The sequence below is a fragment of the Carettochelys insculpta genome, chromosome 6, assembly GCF_033958435.1.
Source record: "Carettochelys insculpta isolate YL-2023 chromosome 6, ASM3395843v1, whole genome shotgun sequence".
NCBI classification, from domain to species: domain Eukaryota; kingdom Metazoa; phylum Chordata; order Testudines; family Carettochelyidae; genus Carettochelys; species Carettochelys insculpta.
Window position 1 is genome coordinate 47,351,168 of NC_134142.1, and position 19,614 is coordinate 47,370,781.

The 19,614-nt window shown below is 45.1% G+C and overlaps 1 protein-coding gene across 2 annotated transcripts in view; it reads left to right on the plus strand.

Annotated features, from left to right (window-relative positions):
- Positions 1-19,614, plus strand: part of LOC142015344 (uncharacterized) — a 39,457-nt gene that overhangs the window by 16,446 nt on the left and 3,397 nt on the right. For both annotated transcript variants that reach the window (XM_074998819.1, XM_074998820.1), the window contains exons 2-7: positions 846-967; positions 2,926-3,064; positions 4,821-4,942; positions 9,392-9,502; positions 10,810-10,916; positions 19,515-19,605. In XM_074998819.1, coding sequence (XP_074854920.1) covers positions 846-967; positions 2,926-3,064; positions 4,821-4,942; positions 9,392-9,502; positions 10,810-10,916; positions 19,515-19,605 — 692 coding nt within the window. The remainder of the gene's footprint in view (positions 1-845; positions 968-2,925; positions 3,065-4,820; positions 4,943-9,391; positions 9,503-10,809; positions 10,917-19,514; positions 19,606-19,614) is intronic.

The window sequence follows — 19,614 nt, forward strand, 5'->3', positions numbered from 1 at the left end:
GCTGAGCTTTCAAAACTACATTTTTATACCTCCTGTTCTGTCCTCTGACTTCTGATGGAATATATTGCTGTGTATGGCCTGACTCTTGTCTGCCAGGGCTCAGGGAGCAGCTCCTCCCCATCCAGGTCCGTGGGAGCCCAGGTCACTTCCTTATAAGCACTGTAGTGTATTTTATTTGAAAAATAGAATCTATACGTAAGAGAGACCTTTCTGATAAGTACAAGTTGAACCTCTGTAGATGGGCACTCTTTGGTCCAACAATATCCGTAGTCCTGCATGATTTTAGTTAGCCAGATGTCCACTCATCATGCATGTGGTCAAGTTTCTTGTGGTCACATAAAGTTTGTTTACAGCCACCAGTCCTCACTCTCAGTGTTCTGTGCTGTTATTTAGCTCTAACTTCTTCTAAAAGTCCTCTAAGTGACCAGCAGGCAGTGGAAGTGTTGGTAATGCTGCTAGACAATATTGACCTCCCATGGTTTGGCACTTATTTTGAAATAAACTATTCCAGAATATCTCTTCTGGAATAGTTTATCTCAGAATATCACTGCTGTGGAGACATACTCTTAGATTGAAACAGTATTGCTTTGGTGGGGTACAGAGTATTACGTGTACGTTATAGGTTTATAAATATGAAAAAAGTTTAAAATCTATAGCTTATTTTAAGAGACAAAGTTATTTAGGATTTAAATCGGTCTCTGGCTGAAAATACTAACAAAAAATTTGAAAACACGATTCAAATAAAACCCTCATACATCTAGCATTGTTTACAAATCACAGTTGTATTATATTTGTCATTACTTATTGTCCCTGTGATATACACAACTTTTTAAATTGTTTTGTAGATGACTTTAATGAATTAATCCTGACTAATGATGATATTGTGCTCAGAAGTATTGCTGAAGATCTTCGGAATTGCTTACCCATTGAGGCAATGCTTGACTCAGAGCATCTGGCAACTCAGAAAGTAAGCTTGTCATTCTGATTTCTCTCTCCTGTGCCACTCAGAGATTATGATGGAAACGCTGATGGCAGTATGGCCTAAATTAGTTAGGGCACTGGACTGGGATTTGAAGGACTGGGTTCTTTTTCAAACTTTGCCACTGCTTTGTTGTGTGACCTCGAGAAAATCTGTTCATTGTGAATCAGTTGAATACTTTGACTGTAAGTCATTTAGGGCAGGGTCTGTTGTGGGCTTTTTTTTTCTTTTTTTTTTTTTTTTAAATATATGCATGTAGAATTCCCAGCACAATGCAGCTAACCTAGTTATGGGATATAGTGTTTGGCATGATGATCTCTAATTGGGGCTTCTAGGCCGTATTACAGTATGAACATGAAATAAAAAGAAAACTGAAAAGATAGGAGCAGTGGTGTGGTAGCACTACAATGCAGGAGATATAAGTTTGGCTTCCAGTTGCTTGTTTCCTGAGATGTTTGGGACTGTAAGAAGCAATATCCAATTGTGGGGATGGAGAAATTTGCATCTTTTGTACATAAGCACTTCTATTCAGTCCAGGAACAGAGTAAATACAGTCCAAGAGGAGCCGCATGTAGTTCTTAACTGAAACAATGGATTGGGCCTGTACATCAGTGCTTGAGGGAAGGAAAAAGAAGGTAGGGGGATACTTGAGAAATAAACCTCCTTGAAATAATAAAAAGGCAAATACATAACCCCCATGTGATTGAAAATTATGTACACATTAATCAATGATGATTCTTATTCTGAAATATTAAACACGAAGGTATATTTCTTCAAACAGTTTAAGTTGTAAGAGAAGCACCATTACCTCAGTGTGCTTCTGGGTGGGTAATGAGGTATTCTGCTTCTGACCCCCTAAATGTAAGTCATCTCTTCCAATGTCCAGAATGTAGAAAAAAGAGGGACTATGTGGCTTTCCGAATATATAACCTTTAGTTGTCTCCTGGATACCAAAAGTCCCAGTTGTCTCTTGTCCAACAGCTCAGACCTTCAAGCTACTTGTCAGCTGAAAATTGGAGGCCAAGTCTACACACAGGAATTACACTTATTTAACTAAATTGATTTTAAATAAATCTGTGCAATCCCTCTCTTAAATCTGTTTGTTTGATATAAATCAACTTAGCTTAATTTGGTTAGTCTAGCCATGCAGTTTGGAGAAATACATATTAAATGTAGTATCAAAATACATAAACTACACAAATACCAGTGGGCTTATTGGACTTAATAATGGAGATGTTGGAGAGTGTGTGAGGAAGTAGTGCCACATAATTCTAGGACTTGAAATACGTAATTTAGGCCTAACACATTATATAAGACACAGTGTGGACATTTAGGTTTTGTTTAAAACACAGATCTCTATACAGTAGACCCCTCAGTTACATGAGGGTTGCATTCCTGGGCAACCTTGTGCAACTAAAATTTCTCACAAGCTGAGGGGAGCCAGGAGCTACCATGGGCTTGTGGGGGCCAGGACACTGACTGGCGCACTGGCGCCGGTCAGTTTCTTGGGTCCCACAGTATCGGGGAGCCAGGGAGAAGCCATGGTGGTGCAGCTGTCTGCTCACCTGGCATCCCACAGGGGGAAGCAGGGCAGAAGGCACACCACCATGGCTATCTGTCCCCCCCAGCTGCCACAGCTGGGGGAAGCCAGGGAGAAGCTGCAGCATTCCGGCTGTCTGTCTCCTGGTTCTCCCACCTGGGGGAAGCCGGGGAGAAGGACCACCACAGCTATGCGTCCCATAGATCCCCCAGCTGGGGGAGCTGGGCAGGCAGACAGCCGCAGCAGGGCGACTTCTCCTTAGCTTCCTCCAGCCCTGGGATACCCAGGATTTCAACCTGCGTTAACACAAATTAAGTGCATGTCAAAATCATGTGTATTGGGTGTTTACTGTGTAAGTGAAATAGATTTGGCTGTGATTTTCTTGCATTTCATTGTCTCTTTTCAGATACGTGAGCAGCCTGAGCCTACAGTTCATGTTGATGCATTTCTTTATGATGATGACATTATTGATTCACTGTGTGAGGAAGGGAGAATGAGTAGAAACTACTGTGTAGTGTGTGGCTCACACAAGACTGCCTCTTTAAGTAAGTAACATTTGTGAGTGCGCAAGTCAAATAGATAATGTCTAATTTGTGAATGCATAATAGAAGTAGCTATTTTATATTTATTAAAAGTAGTCATGCAGTAGCTTAGCTGAGTAACAGACCATCCAGCTGATTGAGGAATTTGGCCAAGTGAAGTTTAGCAGTGCTTTGCCAATATAAAGAAACAAGAAGTCCTGTGGCACCTATAGACTAACAGGTATTTTAAGCATAAGCTTGAACGGGCAAAGACCTGCTTGGTCAGATGCATGAGTGGCGGTTCCAGAGGAGGGTTCTCTTGTTGTTTTTGAAGATACAGACTAACTCAGATACCCTTCTGATACTTTACCAATACGGGTATCACAGCAAGCAATACCAGCCAGATGCATCTAGAATGGAAGCAGTTTATATTTGAAAAAACTAGGCATCTTTTTCAGTGTGGCTTTTTTCAGCCTTTCCATCCTTCCCAAAGCAAAATAAGCTATAGAGGTTGAATCTCTCTGGTCTGGCACTCTGGTCCAGCAACATCTGTGGTCCAGCTTGAATTTACTTAGCCAGATGTCCACTTACCATAGGTATGACCAAGTTTCCCGTGGTCCCATAAAGTTTGTTTAAAACCACCAGTCTTGGCTCCGTATTCTGTGCTGTTTAGCTCTAATTTACTCGTAAGTGTTTTCTAAGAGCCCAGTAATTAGTGGAAGTGCTAGTAATGCAGCTAGACAGTATTGACCTTCTGAGGTTTGGCAGATTCTCTGGTTCGGCACCCATCAGTTCCCAAGTCTGGTATACTAGAGAAGTTCAGCCTCTACTGGCGAAAGAACAGCTTTGCTGGTATACTTGTGGCCATGCTAGAGGCTTTTGACTATAGCGATGTCAGTCAAGGATCACACATCTTCATGTAATAATCTGAGTTGTTCACTGCCATTAATCTGTAGTGAAATTTTCAGGTAAATGATTAGTAGAGCTGTGTGGAGAAACGTAATTCCATTTCTCAAAGAACTGCAGTATTTCAGAATTTGATTTTGTTCCAGTTCCAAAGGAAAACCAAAGTTTTCAAATTTATCCCCAAAAGGGAGTGAATCACTGATGCCAAGACAGTCTGACAAGGGGCTGAGGACCTGGGTATATGAGCTGGCAGGAAAGCAGGCAGGAGTCCTCATGGATTCCCTCAAACATTGAGTTTGGCAAATCAATAAATTCCAATGGAAAAATACTTTGAATTTTTTCCAGTCAACTCTAATAATTATGTGGTTCATGTTTCTGTAGTAGAGGACTGGTGCTAATTCAGCTAAATTAATCTAGTAACTAAGCCCCAGTCTACATTTAAAAAAAATAGTCAACCAGCTGTGTCTCTCAAGAGGTAGAAAAATCCAAACCCCTGGGGCACATAGCTGGGTTGACCTAATCCATTGTATTCGTAGGCTGACAGAAGAATTCTTCCATTGACCTGGCTACCATCTCTGAGAGGTGGATTACCTATGCCAACTTGTTGCGCCTGCCCTTAAAGACTTCAGCAGCACATCTGCACTGCTGCAGCTGCACTGCTATAGTGTTTCAAATGTAGACAAACTCTGTGTCAGAATACTGCGGACTCAGATGGTTGGTGGAGCCTTGTAATAAAAAAAATTACATGAAACAAGAATTAAAATATGGTAGACGGGGAAACCTGTTTCAGAAAAGGGTAGTATTCTGCTGAATATTTTGTATTGTTAGTGTTGTTCATGTAATGCATTTGTTCTGTTCTGCTTTTATTTCTCAGAGTTTATTTCTCATTCCTTTTCACTCATGGAACTGAAGTTTCTTTATCAGTATGCATTGCCTGACCTTACAGGAAAGATTCTGGTTGATGTTGGCTCCAGGCTTGGCGCAGTGCTGTTTGCGGTAAAATCCAGCATGGGAATTCATATTATGTTTCTGTGCCCTACTTTTCCATTCTCCACTTGGCAGTTTTCATTGTTCCATACTTGCATCTCTCTCTGAAGGGTCAGATCAACACAAACACATCCATAGTATGAAGCATCCAGCCAGTAAGAGAGATTCTTTTCTTATAAAGTCAGTTTCCCTCCTGCTTCTCACAAAGACAAAAACACCATTTCACTTATTATCTTGCCTCCACAAACCATGAAAATCTGTTGTCCAACAGTACAGCATATTGCTGTTGCACAGTCCAATTGCCCGTTAGGTTGTTATTGCTCAGTCTCACATTACTAAATTAATGTTGTCTTACTTGGTCTAGCCACATAGTCTGCTAGGTTTGGTAAGTTCTACTGAGAAGCCAGGGAACTTTTAAATTGTACTAAGATGATTTTGATGTGAATTTGTCTCTTATCTCAGTGTTGTATGTTTTTTGATACCAGAGACTGGCTTGCTGCTTTCCTAAACAAATGGCCATTTTGTCAACAAAACATGTAGGGAGTCCAGATTGAGAAGCGTGTTCTGTCCACAGTAAGTCAGTAAACACAGTGCTTTTGTCGACAGCCATGCCCTGTTCGCCATGAAGAAAAATGCTGTTGACAAAATGCAGGTCTGGCTATTCCGGGGGGCCTTCTGTCAACAGAAAAGGCCTCCGGGATGCTGGTCAGGTCCCCCGGTGCCACCTTGTCCACAGCAATCAACACTCTCTGGTTCCTACCCCCAACCCTTCTTAAAGCTGCAGGGAACCCATGACAGGAAGCTAAGCGTGTGTGAGCAGCAGAGCTACCATCTGCTGTGTCCCATACCCTCACAACCGCATGGTCACAGTAAACATCGATGTCAAAGGCCCCCTGAGACTACCCTGGGCCTAAAACTGAGCTGCCTGAGGAGCCCCAGACCCATGCCCAGGGTCCAAATGGTGTGCCCCCTCCTAGAGTGAGGCAGAAATCCAGGCCACCTGGATTTGTGGGTGGAGGAGGAAAGCCTCCAGGACCCCAAAGCCAGGTGTTGAAATGCTGAGATGTATAGCAGAATGGCCACTGCACTGGCAGAATGGGGCCACACCCAGTACACCCTAGACCAGGTAAGGGTGAAGGTGAAAGACCACTGCTCGACACTTGGGGGCACTACCACTCTCCTGCCCCTACAACAGGGAGATCAGTGCCATCCAGGGAGTAGGGACACATATCACACCCATGCCTGAGCCTAGACATGGGGCTTGAGGCCCCTCACTGCAATAGGAGCCCCCACAGGAGGAGGCTTCAGACTCCCAACCCCCTCTGGAGCCAGACTCAGAAGCCAACAGCCTCATCCTCATCCTGGACCCCATCCCCACCAGCCAAGCCACCTCCTGGGCATTGTTGGAGCTGGGCGAGGGTCCCTCCAGTGAGTACCCTGTACATCACACACTCCAGGGCATAGGAGGGGGCGCAGACAGGGCATTCTGTAAATGTTGGTCTGTTGGCTTGGGCAGGACCTTGCACTGTGGTTCCAGCACATGAAATCACGGAGCAGTGGTCGTGGGCCTGGGACCAGCTTATGTCCCACTTTGACACTCACCAGCGTCTGGCAGGACATGCTGTCCCAGCCACCGGGGGCCATTCCCACGTGGTACTCTGGACTCCCGCCTAATCTCCTGGGTTAGGGCCTTGGCCTGTCCCCCTGTTTCTCCACAGGGATGGTGGGCTGCACCTGGGTGTCCCGTCTCTGGAGGGCAGGGGAGAGCCAGACACAGAACTCCAGGAAGGTGGTCTTCTACATGTGAAAGTTCTGGAGCCCACTGCTCCATGACCATCTGGTCCCACCAGTTTGAACTGGTGCAGTGCCTCCAGAGCTGCCAGGGTGCTGGAAGTGGAGGTGTGCAGGTGTGAAAGTCCTGCACCCAGGGTGCCATCCCCAAAGGTGCTCTGGGGCTTGCCCTCAAAGGCTATGTCTACACTAGCCAAAAACTTCGAAATGGGCATGCAAATGGCCATTTTGAAGTTTACTAATGAAGCGCTGAAATACATATTCAGCGCCTCATTAGCATGCGGGTGGCCGCAGCACTTCGAAATTGATGCTGCTTGCTGCCGTGTGGCTCATCCAGACGGGGCTCCTTTTCGAAAGGACCCCGGCTACTTCGAAGTCCCCTTATTCCCATCTGCTCACGGGAATAAGGGGACTTCGAAGTAGGCGGGGTCCTTTCAAAAACGAGCCCCGTCTGGATGAGCCGCGTCAATTTCGAAGTGCCGCGGCTGCCCACATGCTAGTGAGGCGCTGAATGTGTATTTCAGCACTTCATTAGTAAACTTCGAAATGGCCATTTGCATGGCCATTTCGAAGTTTTTGGCTAGTGTAGACATGGCCACAGAGGAGGAAGAGGACGACTGTCAGAAAGTTCAGCAGCTGCAGCATGTGCATGTGGGTCCATTGCGAGACAAGGGTAGCTCTGCTGGCATTGCACCCAGCTCTGTTGCCCCCAAAGGCAGGGCAAGCACAACAGGCACTTGGAGCTCGCAGGCATAGGCAAGCCTGCTTCAGAGTCGGGGACTGGCTGTCTTGAGCAGTCCCTTTAAGCACTCCTCTTTGCAGAGCTCCAGCACTGGCTCCCAGAAGGAAGGAGTGACCTGCAACCCTGGTTCTGGGTAGAGGTTTTGTTGAGAAAGTGGCTGGGCTCTCTGTCCACTCTTTGGTGACAGCGGATCAATGCATGCTATGGACAGAAACAACAAGTCCTGTGGCACCTTTATAGACGAACAAATATTTTGGAGCATAAGCTTTCATTGGCAAAGACCCACTTTGGGTGTATGTGTGTGCATCACATGAAGCGGGTCTCTGCCCATGACAGCTTATGCTTCAAAATATGTGTTAGTGCATAAGGTGCCACAGGACTTCTTGTTTTTGAGGATACAGACTAACTCGGCTACCCCTCTGATATCTGTTGACACAAGTTTTTTTGCAAGATGTTTCCTGGCACAAACTTCTGCCAATAGATCCCTGCAATCTAGACATAGCCTTAAAGTAGCAGTGTGGAACCCCTGATCCTGACCTGGCCCCCACTTGCCTGGGTCTGGCCTCAAGGCTCCTGTCACCAGCACCCGGCGTACTGTGGAGTGAGGGATCTAGAACCCTGACCCTTACAGGCCAGAGTCAGGCACCTTGAGGCTGGATATAGCCCACATTACTCATCTAAATAACCCAGTTTGGAGTTAATCATATGAATAAGGTTACTCCCACATGTGAACATTTGCAGCATTGGGCTCTTAAATGATGACATTTTGTTGTTGGTTTTTGGATTTATTTTGAAGTTCTGGATCACTTATATTGTTATAATGAAAGAGAGCCTCAAGATAAAGCAGCAATAAAGTTAAAATAGAGGTTCTCTTTTCATCATGTTCTTGGCTTGTAGTTCAGAAGTGGCAGTTTGCCATGTTTTATCTACACAGGTTGACTTTATAGCCAGAGGGTAGAAGGGCTTCAGATAGTGCTAATAACCAAGTTCCAGTATATTAACATCTGTAGCATGTTTATTATACATCCTTTTTTTCAACTTTTCTGTGCTAGCTAAGCACAGTTACAGAGTTTGTTGTAGAGAAAGTCATAGTTAAAGCTGCAACATTTTACCCATTATAGGCTGATTTTATTCCGACATTCCTATGTTCTCAAAAATTCTCCTTTTGGACAGAAACTTTCCATGATTGGTCTCCATCCAAAGGTAAATGATTTTAGAATAATTATTAGAATATTTGTTTCCTCCATTTTAGAGGTAGTGGTGAAATAAATTACGCTTTGCATTTTTACATAAGATGGACTTTTTAAAAAAACACTGTAAGAAGCATTGTTCAGTCTGGCAGGAAAATCCTGTTCTGAGCTTTTCCATCCCATATAGGTGCAAATTGGACTTTCACATACTACAGTGTGGTGTTGGATATTCATATTGATTCTGCTTTCCCACAAAAGAAAACAAATCAGCACATAAAAAAAAATCCCAACACATAATATGTTAATGTCCTCTCCTGTTTACATATATTTTTATAAGGTGGTTTGTGCTAACTTTTCCCCTCTTTCCTTATGCCAGTTTTCATATATCTTAACAGTAGAAGTAGAGCTGGATCCTATAACTTGGTTTTTCTTTCTTCTCTTGGTGTGTCAGCTCTCATCTCTTTTTACATGGTGATATTCATAAACATTAATTATAACTGCCAAAAGAGGGTCTTAACTCTGCAAAAATGTGTAGTTCACTCTAGTTCATTTGCTATCTATGTTTTAAAACAAATTCAAAAATTTTCAACAAATCTGCATAATATCCTCTTTTCACCTTGTTTTCATCATAACCTTTGTTTATTTTTCACCTTATAAAAATTAGTATTTCCACTTTATATAAAAGAATTCATTTTACGTGCACCTTAATTATTACATTTCCTTTTCTTCTTTTAGGGCTATCTTTACAGCTCAGCATCACAGCTATATGGAGTGGAAATGAATGGAGACTTTTGCCAATTGCAGGAAATGATAATAGCAAAGCACCAATTCACAGACAGAGTAAAGGTGACTAAATACATTTTATAATTTGTATATTTTAACTAACTTTTCTTAATTTTCATGCTCATTAAGGTTTTTTGTTTGGCTTAAAATCAAAGCAACAAAGTACTGATTTATCTTTGAAAAAATACTGTTTTTATAAGTATCGGAGGTGTAGCTGTGTTAGTCTGTGTCTGCAAAAACAATGAGTTCTGTGACACCTTCGAGACTAACAGATTTATTGGAGGATGAGGTGGATCTGGCATGCGTGGCTAGTCTGAGCCTTCACTGGGGATGGAGCATATTGGGGCATATAGCACTCTGTTTGTTTGTACTAACTTGAGTGCTGCGGAGATGAATTTGTTTTCTCGGGCTGTGAGGCTTGCTCTTAGCTGCAGTGTAGACAAGGCTTCTGATGTGTCTGAAATATATCAGTAGAAATAAGATTGTACTATACAGCTGAATGCTTCATTCTGGTAATTCGTTAGAGACTGGATGTGTATGTATGCTCTTGAGGTTTTTTTATATTTGGAAAACTTACACTTTGGCTGTGTCTACATTAGCTCCCTAGTTCAATGGGAGGATGGTAAGTAGGGTGTCGGGAGATTATGAATGAAGTGCTGCGCTACATATGCAGCACTTCATTAAGCTAATTCTCTCCCATGGCAACTCCGAAGTGTTAAACTTTGAAGTGCTGGATTGTGTGTAGCCGTGGCTAACCTGCCAGTACTTTGAAGTGCCTGGGCAACTTCGAATTCTCTTTACTCCTCAAAATTCTCTGATTCTGGTCCTGACTGGTTCCCCTTCCTGTAGCCTGGCTCAGGTGCTCTTCCTGGCTGGGGTTGCTGGACACGAGCCCTGATGTGGTTGGTCCCAGTCAGGCAACTAGATGCTGGTCCTCCTGCCATGGTGATATTGCTGGACAAGCAAGTTCCATTTTTTTGTAGGTAAAACCTATTGATTCATAAAAAAGCTTTAGATGGATTAAATCCTTTTCTGAAATAAATAGGCGTTCACTATAAAGCACAGGCAACTAAAATATGACAGTAATTTCCTAAGATCAAAAAATACAAGTAGCTGTAATGTGTGTTTATTTACTATATATAATTAATTGAGTACTGTAATTACTGAGGAAATAAGGCTACATTCTTTAACATTCTCCCTAATGAGTTCTTCCCTATATTACTTAATAAAAAGAGATACAATTCATATTATCTTAGAAGATGTTGGCCACACGTACTTTTGTTCTAGGAAAGACCTTACATCTATTAGAAAGCTGTGTATCTTCTACTGTTCATTTAACTTTTACCTATATATGGTTATTTCTCCTTCAGGTACTTCATTCAGACATCTGTACTCAGGCTTTACTACTTCAAAGTGCTGATGTAGTTGTGATGAATAATGTCTTTGAATATTTTCTTGACAGACTGGAACAGGCCAGGTAAGCTGTGTGTCCAAATAAGTAATCAATTTCTCTGCCATTGTATTTAACCTTGCAAGTTATTAAAAAAAAAATGTGCTTTTTGAAGTCAAATACATAATTATATTAGAAAAATATATTTTAAAATGCCTGCATTTGGTTTAGTCACATTTGTAGCTAAAAGTTATGGGCAATCAGTAGTTTTGAAGTCTACTGAAAGCCTTTTACTTTGTTCTACCAAAATTTTTTTTAAGAATGTTTGCATTAATCTTTTAAAATACTGTACGGTTTTTGTAAGAAATAAGTAAATGGTCTTGAATTATTTTATCACATAAATATTGAAATCTTTAACAAAATAACAAGAGGGTGCTTCAAGCCTATGGACCACAAAAGTCATTTAAATACATATTCAAACTGCAAATTACAATTAGTAATAATATTTCAAACATGAAGTTTTCAGAGTCAAGCTGTAAAGGGTTATGGCTTGGTTAAGATTATAAAATAAATTCTTTCGTATCTGGCATCTTAACCATAAGTAAATTTTAATGACGTTTTCCATAAGTATGATATAGTGGAAGTAAATACAAATAAATATAGCAAATACAGTATAAGTTTAAGTGCACAATACTGCTGTTGTTGGTAAATAACGTACTCTGCATACATTTTTGTTTTTTTTCTTAATATCTTATCTTGTTTTTCTTTACTGTTATGAATTGCTACTTATACCTCTGTAATATCTGATCTTGATTTTCTTTAGTGTTTTGCATTGCTAGGTATACCCCTCTATTATCCAAAATATTTGAATATCCAGCAACCTCCCGGTCCCAGGGCTGCTGGATATAAAAGAGCTTACTGTGCCTGTGTGCTTTGAGACACTATTATCCCTTTATCTGCCTTCGTAAGAATTAACAATCGTTGACTTAATGTTGCACAACAACCATAAGGAAGAATGAGGTTTGCAGAGTGATAGAAAAAGAGTTACCTGTTCTGGCGTTCTTAGAGATGTGTTGCTCATGTCCATTCCAAATTGGGTGTGCGCTGGCACACGCCCAGTCGCCCGAAGCTTTTTGCCCTAGCCAGTAGCCATAGGGTCGGTGTGGCGGCCCCTGGAGTGGTGCCGATAAGGCGACCAATATATGTGCCATCTGATCTCCCACTTAGTTCCTTCTTGCCAACTACTTCAACAGTGGGGAAGGCAGGAGGGTTTTGGAATGGACCTGAGCAACACATCTCAAAGAACACCAGTTACAGAACAGGTAATTGTCTTTTCTTCTTTGTGTGATTGCTCATGTCCATTCCAAGTTGGGTGAATACAAGCCAGTGCCTAGGAGATGGGGTCAGAGCCCCAAACAAACTGCCGGACAGCCCTGCCCACTGCAACGTCTTTTAGGCTACGTCTACACGTGCACGCTACATCGAAATAGCTAATTTCGAAGTAGCGACATCGAAATAGCCTATTTCGATGAATAACGTCTACACGTCCTCCAGGGCCGGCAACGTCGATGTTCAACTTCGACGTTGCTCAGCCCAACATCGAAATAGGCGCAGCGAGGGAACGTCTACACGCCAAAGTAGCACACATCGAAATAAGGGAGCCAGGCACAGCTGCAGACAGGGTCACGGGGCGGACTCAACAGCAAGTCGCTCCCTTAAAGGGCCCCTCCCAGACACACTTTCATTAAACAGTGCAAGATACACAGAGCCAACAACTAGTTGCAGACCCTGTATATGCAGCACGGACCCCCAGCTGCAGCAGCAGCAGCCAGAAGCCCTGGGCTAAGGGCTGCTGCACACGGTGACCACAGAGCCCCGCAAGGGCTGGAGAGAGAGTATCTCTCAACCCCCCAGCTGATGGCCGCCATGGAGGACCCCGCTATTTCGATGTTGCGGGACGCGGATCGTCTACACGTCCCTACTTCGATGTTGAACGTCGAAGTAGGGCGCTATTCCCATCCCCTCATGGGGTTAGCGACTTCGACGTCTCGCCGCCTAACGTCGATTTCAACTTCGAAATAGCGCCCAACACGTGTAGCCGCGACGGGCGCTATTTCGAAGTTACTGCCGCTACTTCGAAGTAGCGTGCACGTGTAGACGCAGCTCTAGTGTGTGTTGTGTCAAAGCGTAATGTGCTGTAAACGTATGAATTGAGGACCAGGAAGCCACCCTACCCACATCCTGGATAGGCACCTGCACCAAATACACCACAGATGACACCTGCGCTCTCGTGGAATGTGCTCTTACTGGTGGGGGAGGAACCTCTGGGAGCTTGTAACACTCCTTGATGCACTTTGCTGTCCAGGAGGAAATCTCCTGGAAGGAGACCGGAAGGCCCTCCATTGTATCAGCAACTGCCACAAAGAGTTGCTGTGTTCTTCTGAAGGGCTTAGTCCTATCCATGTAGAAGGCCAGTACTCTTCTGATGTCTAAGGTATGCAGACATTGGTCCCGTGTGGAGGCCTGGGGCTTTGGGTAAAATACTGGTAGGGAAATGTCTTGGTTAACATTAAATGCGGAGACAACCTTAGGTAAAAATGTGGGGTGAGGGCTCAGCCTAACCTTATCCTTCAAAACAAAAAAGCAGTCCAGTAGCACTTCAAAGACTAAAAAAATAATTTATTAGGTGATGAGCTTTCATGGGACAGACCCACTTCTTCAGATCATAGCCATACCAGAAATGACTCAATATTTAAGGCAGAGAACCAAAATAGTAATGAAGGTTGACAAATCAGAAAAATTATCATCAAGGTGAGCAAATCAGAGAGCAGAGGGGGGCAGAAGGAAGGGGGGAAGGTCAACAATTAGATAAAGCAAAGTATGTAAAAGAGCCCCTATTTTGTTCTGATAGTATATAGACTAGCACGACTATCTCTGTTACTAGCCTTATCCTTGTGAAACTCCGTGTACAAGGGGTCCACCAAAAGTGCCCTCAACTCAGATACCCTCCTGACTGAGGTGATTGCCATGAAAAATGCTGTTTTGTAACTCAGAAACATCAGAGAGCAGGTAACCAAGCATTCAAAGGGAGCCCCTATAAGCTTGGCTAACAGCAAATTGAGATCCTATGGGGACAGTGGTGCCTGAACCTGGGATTTGATTCTTTCTAAACCTTTCAGAAACCTTTTGACTACAGGGTCTGAGAACACGGAAGACGTTCTGTGACGCGGGTGAAAGGCTGAAATAGCAGCTAAATGCACCCTAAGCAAGGAGAGGGACAAGCTCTCCTGTACCAGACCGCATAGGTAATCTAAAATCAAGGGAATGGGGGCTTGTGAGGAAGATAACCCTCTGTGAGACACCCACACCAAAAACCTTGTCCACTTAGCCAAATAAGTCATCCTCATGGAGGGTTTTCTACTACTTAACAGTACTTCCTTTATGGGGTCCAAACAGGCCATCTCCTGGTCCCTCAGCCACGGAGCGTCCACGCTGTGAGGTGCAGCAACTGGAGATTGAGATATTGCCATCTCCCCTCTTGCTGCTTCAGCAAGTCCGGCCGGATCAGCAGCGTCATCAACTTGTGGATCGACAGGTGTAGGAGTACCAGTGCTGATGGGCTCATGCCGGTGCCACCAAGATGATCAGTGCCCCTTCTGAGTGAATCTTGAAGAGAACCTGTGAACTAGTGAAATCGGAGGAAATGCATACATCAGCCTGCCTGACAAGAGGACGCTAAAGGTGTCTGCCTAGGACCCCCGGCTCAGATTGTGGTAGGAGCAAAACGTCCTGTATTTCACATCGAGGTGAGAGAAGAATAGGTCCACCTGGGGATAGCCCCACTTCCTGAGAATAGAATGAACAACCTCCGGGTGGAGAGGCCACTTGTGATCCGTAAAGGACCTGCTGAGTTGGTCAGCCAGTGAATTGTGCACACCTGGCAGGTAAAGGTCCTGCAGCATGATGCTGTACTATATGAAGAAATCTCAGAGCATCATAGTCTCATGATGCAGGGGAGAGGAGCGTGCACCCCACTGTTTGTTGATATAGTACATTTCTGTCATGTTGTCTGTACTGACTGACACACAGTGTCCTGCCAGATTGGCCTTGAAAGTCACGCATGCTGGTCTGATGGCCCTGAGCTCCCTCATATTTATGTGGAGCCAAAGGTCCAAAACACTCCAAAGAGCCTGGGTTCATAGCTGACCCAGGTGCGCTCCCCTCCCCCCATCTGAAGTGTCCATTACTAGGGAAAGTGAGGGCTGCTGAGGGGCAAAGGGGACTCCTGTGAGGATCACCCCAGTGCAGGGTCAACAAAGTCCGTGTCAGCACCGTAACAACCAAGTCTAAACTGTCTCTTACTGTGCGATACACCTGTGCGATACAGCCGTAGCTGTAGAGGGTGCATTCTCAATGTGGCATGCTGTACCATGAAGTTGCATGCTACCATGTGACCTATCAAATGCAGGCAGCACCTGGCCATTGTGGTGGGAACTGCCAGGATGTCTCAGATGATGGCCCCCAGGGACCTGAACCAGGCGTCCGGCAGGAATGTCCTTGCACACCTGGTGTCCAGTTGTGCCCCTACAAACTCTGACTGAGACGGGACCAGCACTGACTTTGCCTTGTTGATCAAGAGACCAAGGCTTACAAAAGTTTGATGGATCAACTGTACATGCTGAATCACCTGCTCCCTGGAACGACCCTTGAATAGCCAGTCATCCTGGTACAGGAACAGCTGCGCCCCTTGCCTGCGTAGGTGCGCTGTTGCTTCCACCATGCATTTGGTGAAGACCCTTGGGACTGCAGACAGACTGAAAGGCAGCACTGTGAACTGATAATGGTCACCATCTGCCATGAACCTGAGAAACCTCCTGTGAGGAGGGTAGATTGAAATATGGAAATATGCATCCTGTAAGTTGAGAGCCGTGAACCAATGATAGAACCAGCATCGGGAGTATGAGACCCAGGGATATCCTGTGAAATTTTGTGTTTTTCACGAACTCATTCAGACCTCTTAGGTCCAGAACGGGTCTCAAGACCCCCTTTGGTTTCAGAATTAGGAAATACCGGGAATAAAACCCCTGTCCCCTGAACCTGGGAGGAACTTCTTCTGTGGCCCCAGAACCTAGGAGTGATTGCAATTCCTGTTGTAACTGGATCTTGTCAGAGGGGTCCCTGAGGAGAGGCAGGGAAGGGAGTTGGGAAGTGGGGTAGGAAAAGAACTGAATGGTGTATCCCCTCTCTACCGTACACTGGATCTACCAGTCTGTGGTGATGCTGCACGACGTATGGTAAAAGGGAGATAGGCGGAATGAAAAAAGTGGGGATGCTGGAGTGGGTGCGATTGAACCGACGCTCCCAACCGGGCCATCAAAACTGAGGCTTGAGCCCTTGTGGGCGCTTTTAGTGGCCTTGAGGTTGCTGGCCTGAGTGGCACCTGCCTGTCCTGTTCCACCTTCTGTTGTTGTCCCTTTGTGGCTGCGGAAACTGTCTTTGCTGAGGACGGGAGTTAAAATGCCTGCATTGGTTGGCAGGTGTATGCAGGCCCAAGGAGCAGAAGGTAGCCCTAGAGTCTTTCAGACTATGCAGTCTTTTATCTGTCTTATCTGAAAATAGGGTAGGGCCATCAAAGGGGAGGTCCTGATCATCTGCTGGCCGGAAACCTGCAACCAAGCCGCCCTGCTCATTGCCACTCCGGAGACCCTAACCCCCTTGGCAGTGTCCGCAGCACCAATGCTGCCTGCAGGGCCACCCTCGAAATCAGTTTGTTCTCCTCCGTGGTGTTCTGCTTGGCGTCAGGTGGCACTATCTCAGAGAACCTAGACAGGGCGTTGACTGTATTATAAGCTTACTTGCTAACCAGAGACCTGCTGGTTAGCAATTTTTAATTGAAACCTTCATGTTGAAGAGACCTTCCCATAGAGGTCCAAGCATTTAGCTTCTCTCTTTTTCAGAGAGGGACCCTGGATCCCTTGGCACTCTCTCTAGCTGGCAGTGTCCACTACCATGGAGTTGGGTGGTGGGTGCATGAACAAATGTTCGTTGCCCTGGGATGGGTCAAAGTACATTCTCTCATTCCTGTGGGCCATAAGGAAGGGTGGAAGCAGGGACCTGCCAAACTGTTTTAGCCGTAGTGGCAATTGTTTTGATTAAGGGCAGAGTCACACTGATGGGGCCTGCGGAGAACTAAATATCTGTGGCAGGGTCCGTTTCATACCCAACCTCCTCTGCTTGCACCCCCAAGTTTTGGGCTACGCTGCTAAGGAGCTGTTGAAATTCCCTGCCATCCTCCAATACAGGTGAGGCTGATGAGCCTGTCCCTGCCTTATCCGGGGAGGAAGATGATGATAGACCTTGTCCCTCCATTTGGAGGGGAAGGGCAGTAGTGACCTGCTCAGATACTTGCCCCCCCACCCATGGAAATTATGAGCAAACCAGGGGACACCATAGACACAGCTGTCATAGGCACCTGCTGGCTAGAAAGCGCCGCGACAGATGGCACAAATGGCACCATTACCGCTCCCTGCACTTGAGTCAGTGCTGATGCCTGGGCTTGTGCCTGCCCCATCGGCACTGGAAGTACAATTGCAGATGGCACCAGCACCGAAAGTGTCCAGTCCTACTGCGACAGTGCCAATGATGGTGCCAAGGTTGATGCCAATGAGGTAGACACAGGCAGCTCCACGATGACCGCCACTTCCTGTCTTTGTTCTGGTGGTGGGGTGCCCAGTGACGCCAACAGTGCCGAGCATGGGATCGGCAGGGCCCCCAGCACTGTTAAAGGCATTCCGATGGCCTGGTCTTGCACCTTGTGAAATGCCCACAGTGTCCAGAAGGGCCACTGTTGAGTCGCCTGTGAATCCGGAGGCCAACTTGTATCATCTGAACGACAGCTATGGGGCGACCTTCTCAAGATCCCGCTCTGTCCGGAGCTCAAGAGGAGGGAGTGTGACTGACGCTGATTCAGAGGCAGATGACCACAGTGGGGCCATCAGAGTTGCCACCAATGTGTGCACCTAGAGCAGTGCTGATGCCGGAGCATAGGGCACCTGAAACTGGCCACAGTTGCTGGGTTGGCACCGGAGCACTCGGCACTGAATATAGTGTCAATGTTGGCGTTTATGTGAGTGCAGGGGTTGGCGCTGGTGTCACATCCATGAGCCCTGTTTACGGCGTCTGTCCTGCATAGATGAAGAAGAACCTGGCACCATCATCTGAAGAAGTCTTTGTGCCACTAGAAATGCCTCTGGTATTGAGGGCAAGTCCAGTGCCTGCGGGCTCCTGCTCCACACTGGCTTCAACGTATGCGCCTTATGCCCTTCGACAGTGCATGCAAGAACTTTTGACTTTGGCAAGCAATGCCTCTTGTGCCACCTCCTCTTTTTTGGCACCAGAGATTGACTCCAATGGCACCAAGAAGGCAACAGTGCCTGCACCTTCTCCTGGTGCTGAGCTTAGGTGGCACCATGGCCAGCGGCGCCAGTGCACTTTGAACTCAGGAGGCTGCACTCTCTGCTCCTGCTGGAGAGTCTTGAGGCTTAAGAGCCATCTCCATTAAGAGGACTTTAAGGCATTGGGCCTTATCTTTCAAAGTGCTGGGCTTAAAAGCCTTACAAACTGAACCGCAATCATGTAAGTGTCCTTCCCCCAATCAAATCAAACAGGCTGAGTGGGGGGTCACTTTTGGGCTTACGTTTGCTGCATTTTGAACGAGTCTTAAAGCCTGGGGACCCAGGCATTCCCCAGCACCAAGGCACCAAGGACGATGGGAAGTCCAGCCTCGGCTATTAGTTAAAACACTAATACTAACTATCAGATACTAAAACTATTTATACTTCTTCAAAGAACTGTTTACGCTACAATAGGCTACTAGCTAATGATTGGAACAGAGAAAGCAAGAGCTCCAACTACTGGTAGCGTGGTGAGAAGGAACTGAGTTGGGGGCGGGGGTTGGGCTGTGCATATATTGGTCGCCATATGGGCACTGCTTCAGGGGCGCTGCATCAACCTTATGGTTACTGGTTAGGGCAAAAAGCTTCCGGCAACTGGGCTTGTGTCAGTGGACACCCAGTTTGGAACGTACATGAGCAATCACTCAAAGAACAACTATATTTTCTTAGTCGATATTACTACAGTACGTGAAATTATCTGACTTGTAAAAGTCACAAAAAAGTGATACTGGAGGATGTATCTAGCTTGTTGTGATTATGTTCATTTACATCAACGTATTTTGTCTGTACTAGAGCATAGTGATATAAAGAGAAACTTTTGGCTGTAATTAATAAAGTGAGTCAGAACTAGCCTCTCTCCTTTAGAAACCTGAGTTCAAATTCTGATTTAGGTCACAAAATAAGTTGTCTGGTGTTTCAGCCTAGTTTAGAGTGGATGTTTATTGACTATCCCAAAAGAACAGATTTTAGTGTAACTGGCAGTGTCTTAGGCACCAGATTGGAACAGTAAGGGTGTTGTGTGTTATGGGCAAGGTACATTAGAAGAGTTAAGAGAGGTACACTACGTAATCCATGACCTCGCAACAAGCCAGTGACAAAATTATTCAAGGCAATCTACTTGTGGTCACTGAATTATCAAAGTGTTAAATTTGTTTTGCATTGAATGTGTTTCTCTAAACACTGGTTGGTTTTGATATTTAAATAGTATATTTGGATTTTAAATGTTTTTCAGGGCCTGGGAATTTATCAGTCATAATATGAGGAAAAAAGGTTCGTTATTAGTTACAGTCCCGAGCCTTGAAGAATCTCTCTCAAACCTACAGGTTTGTGGT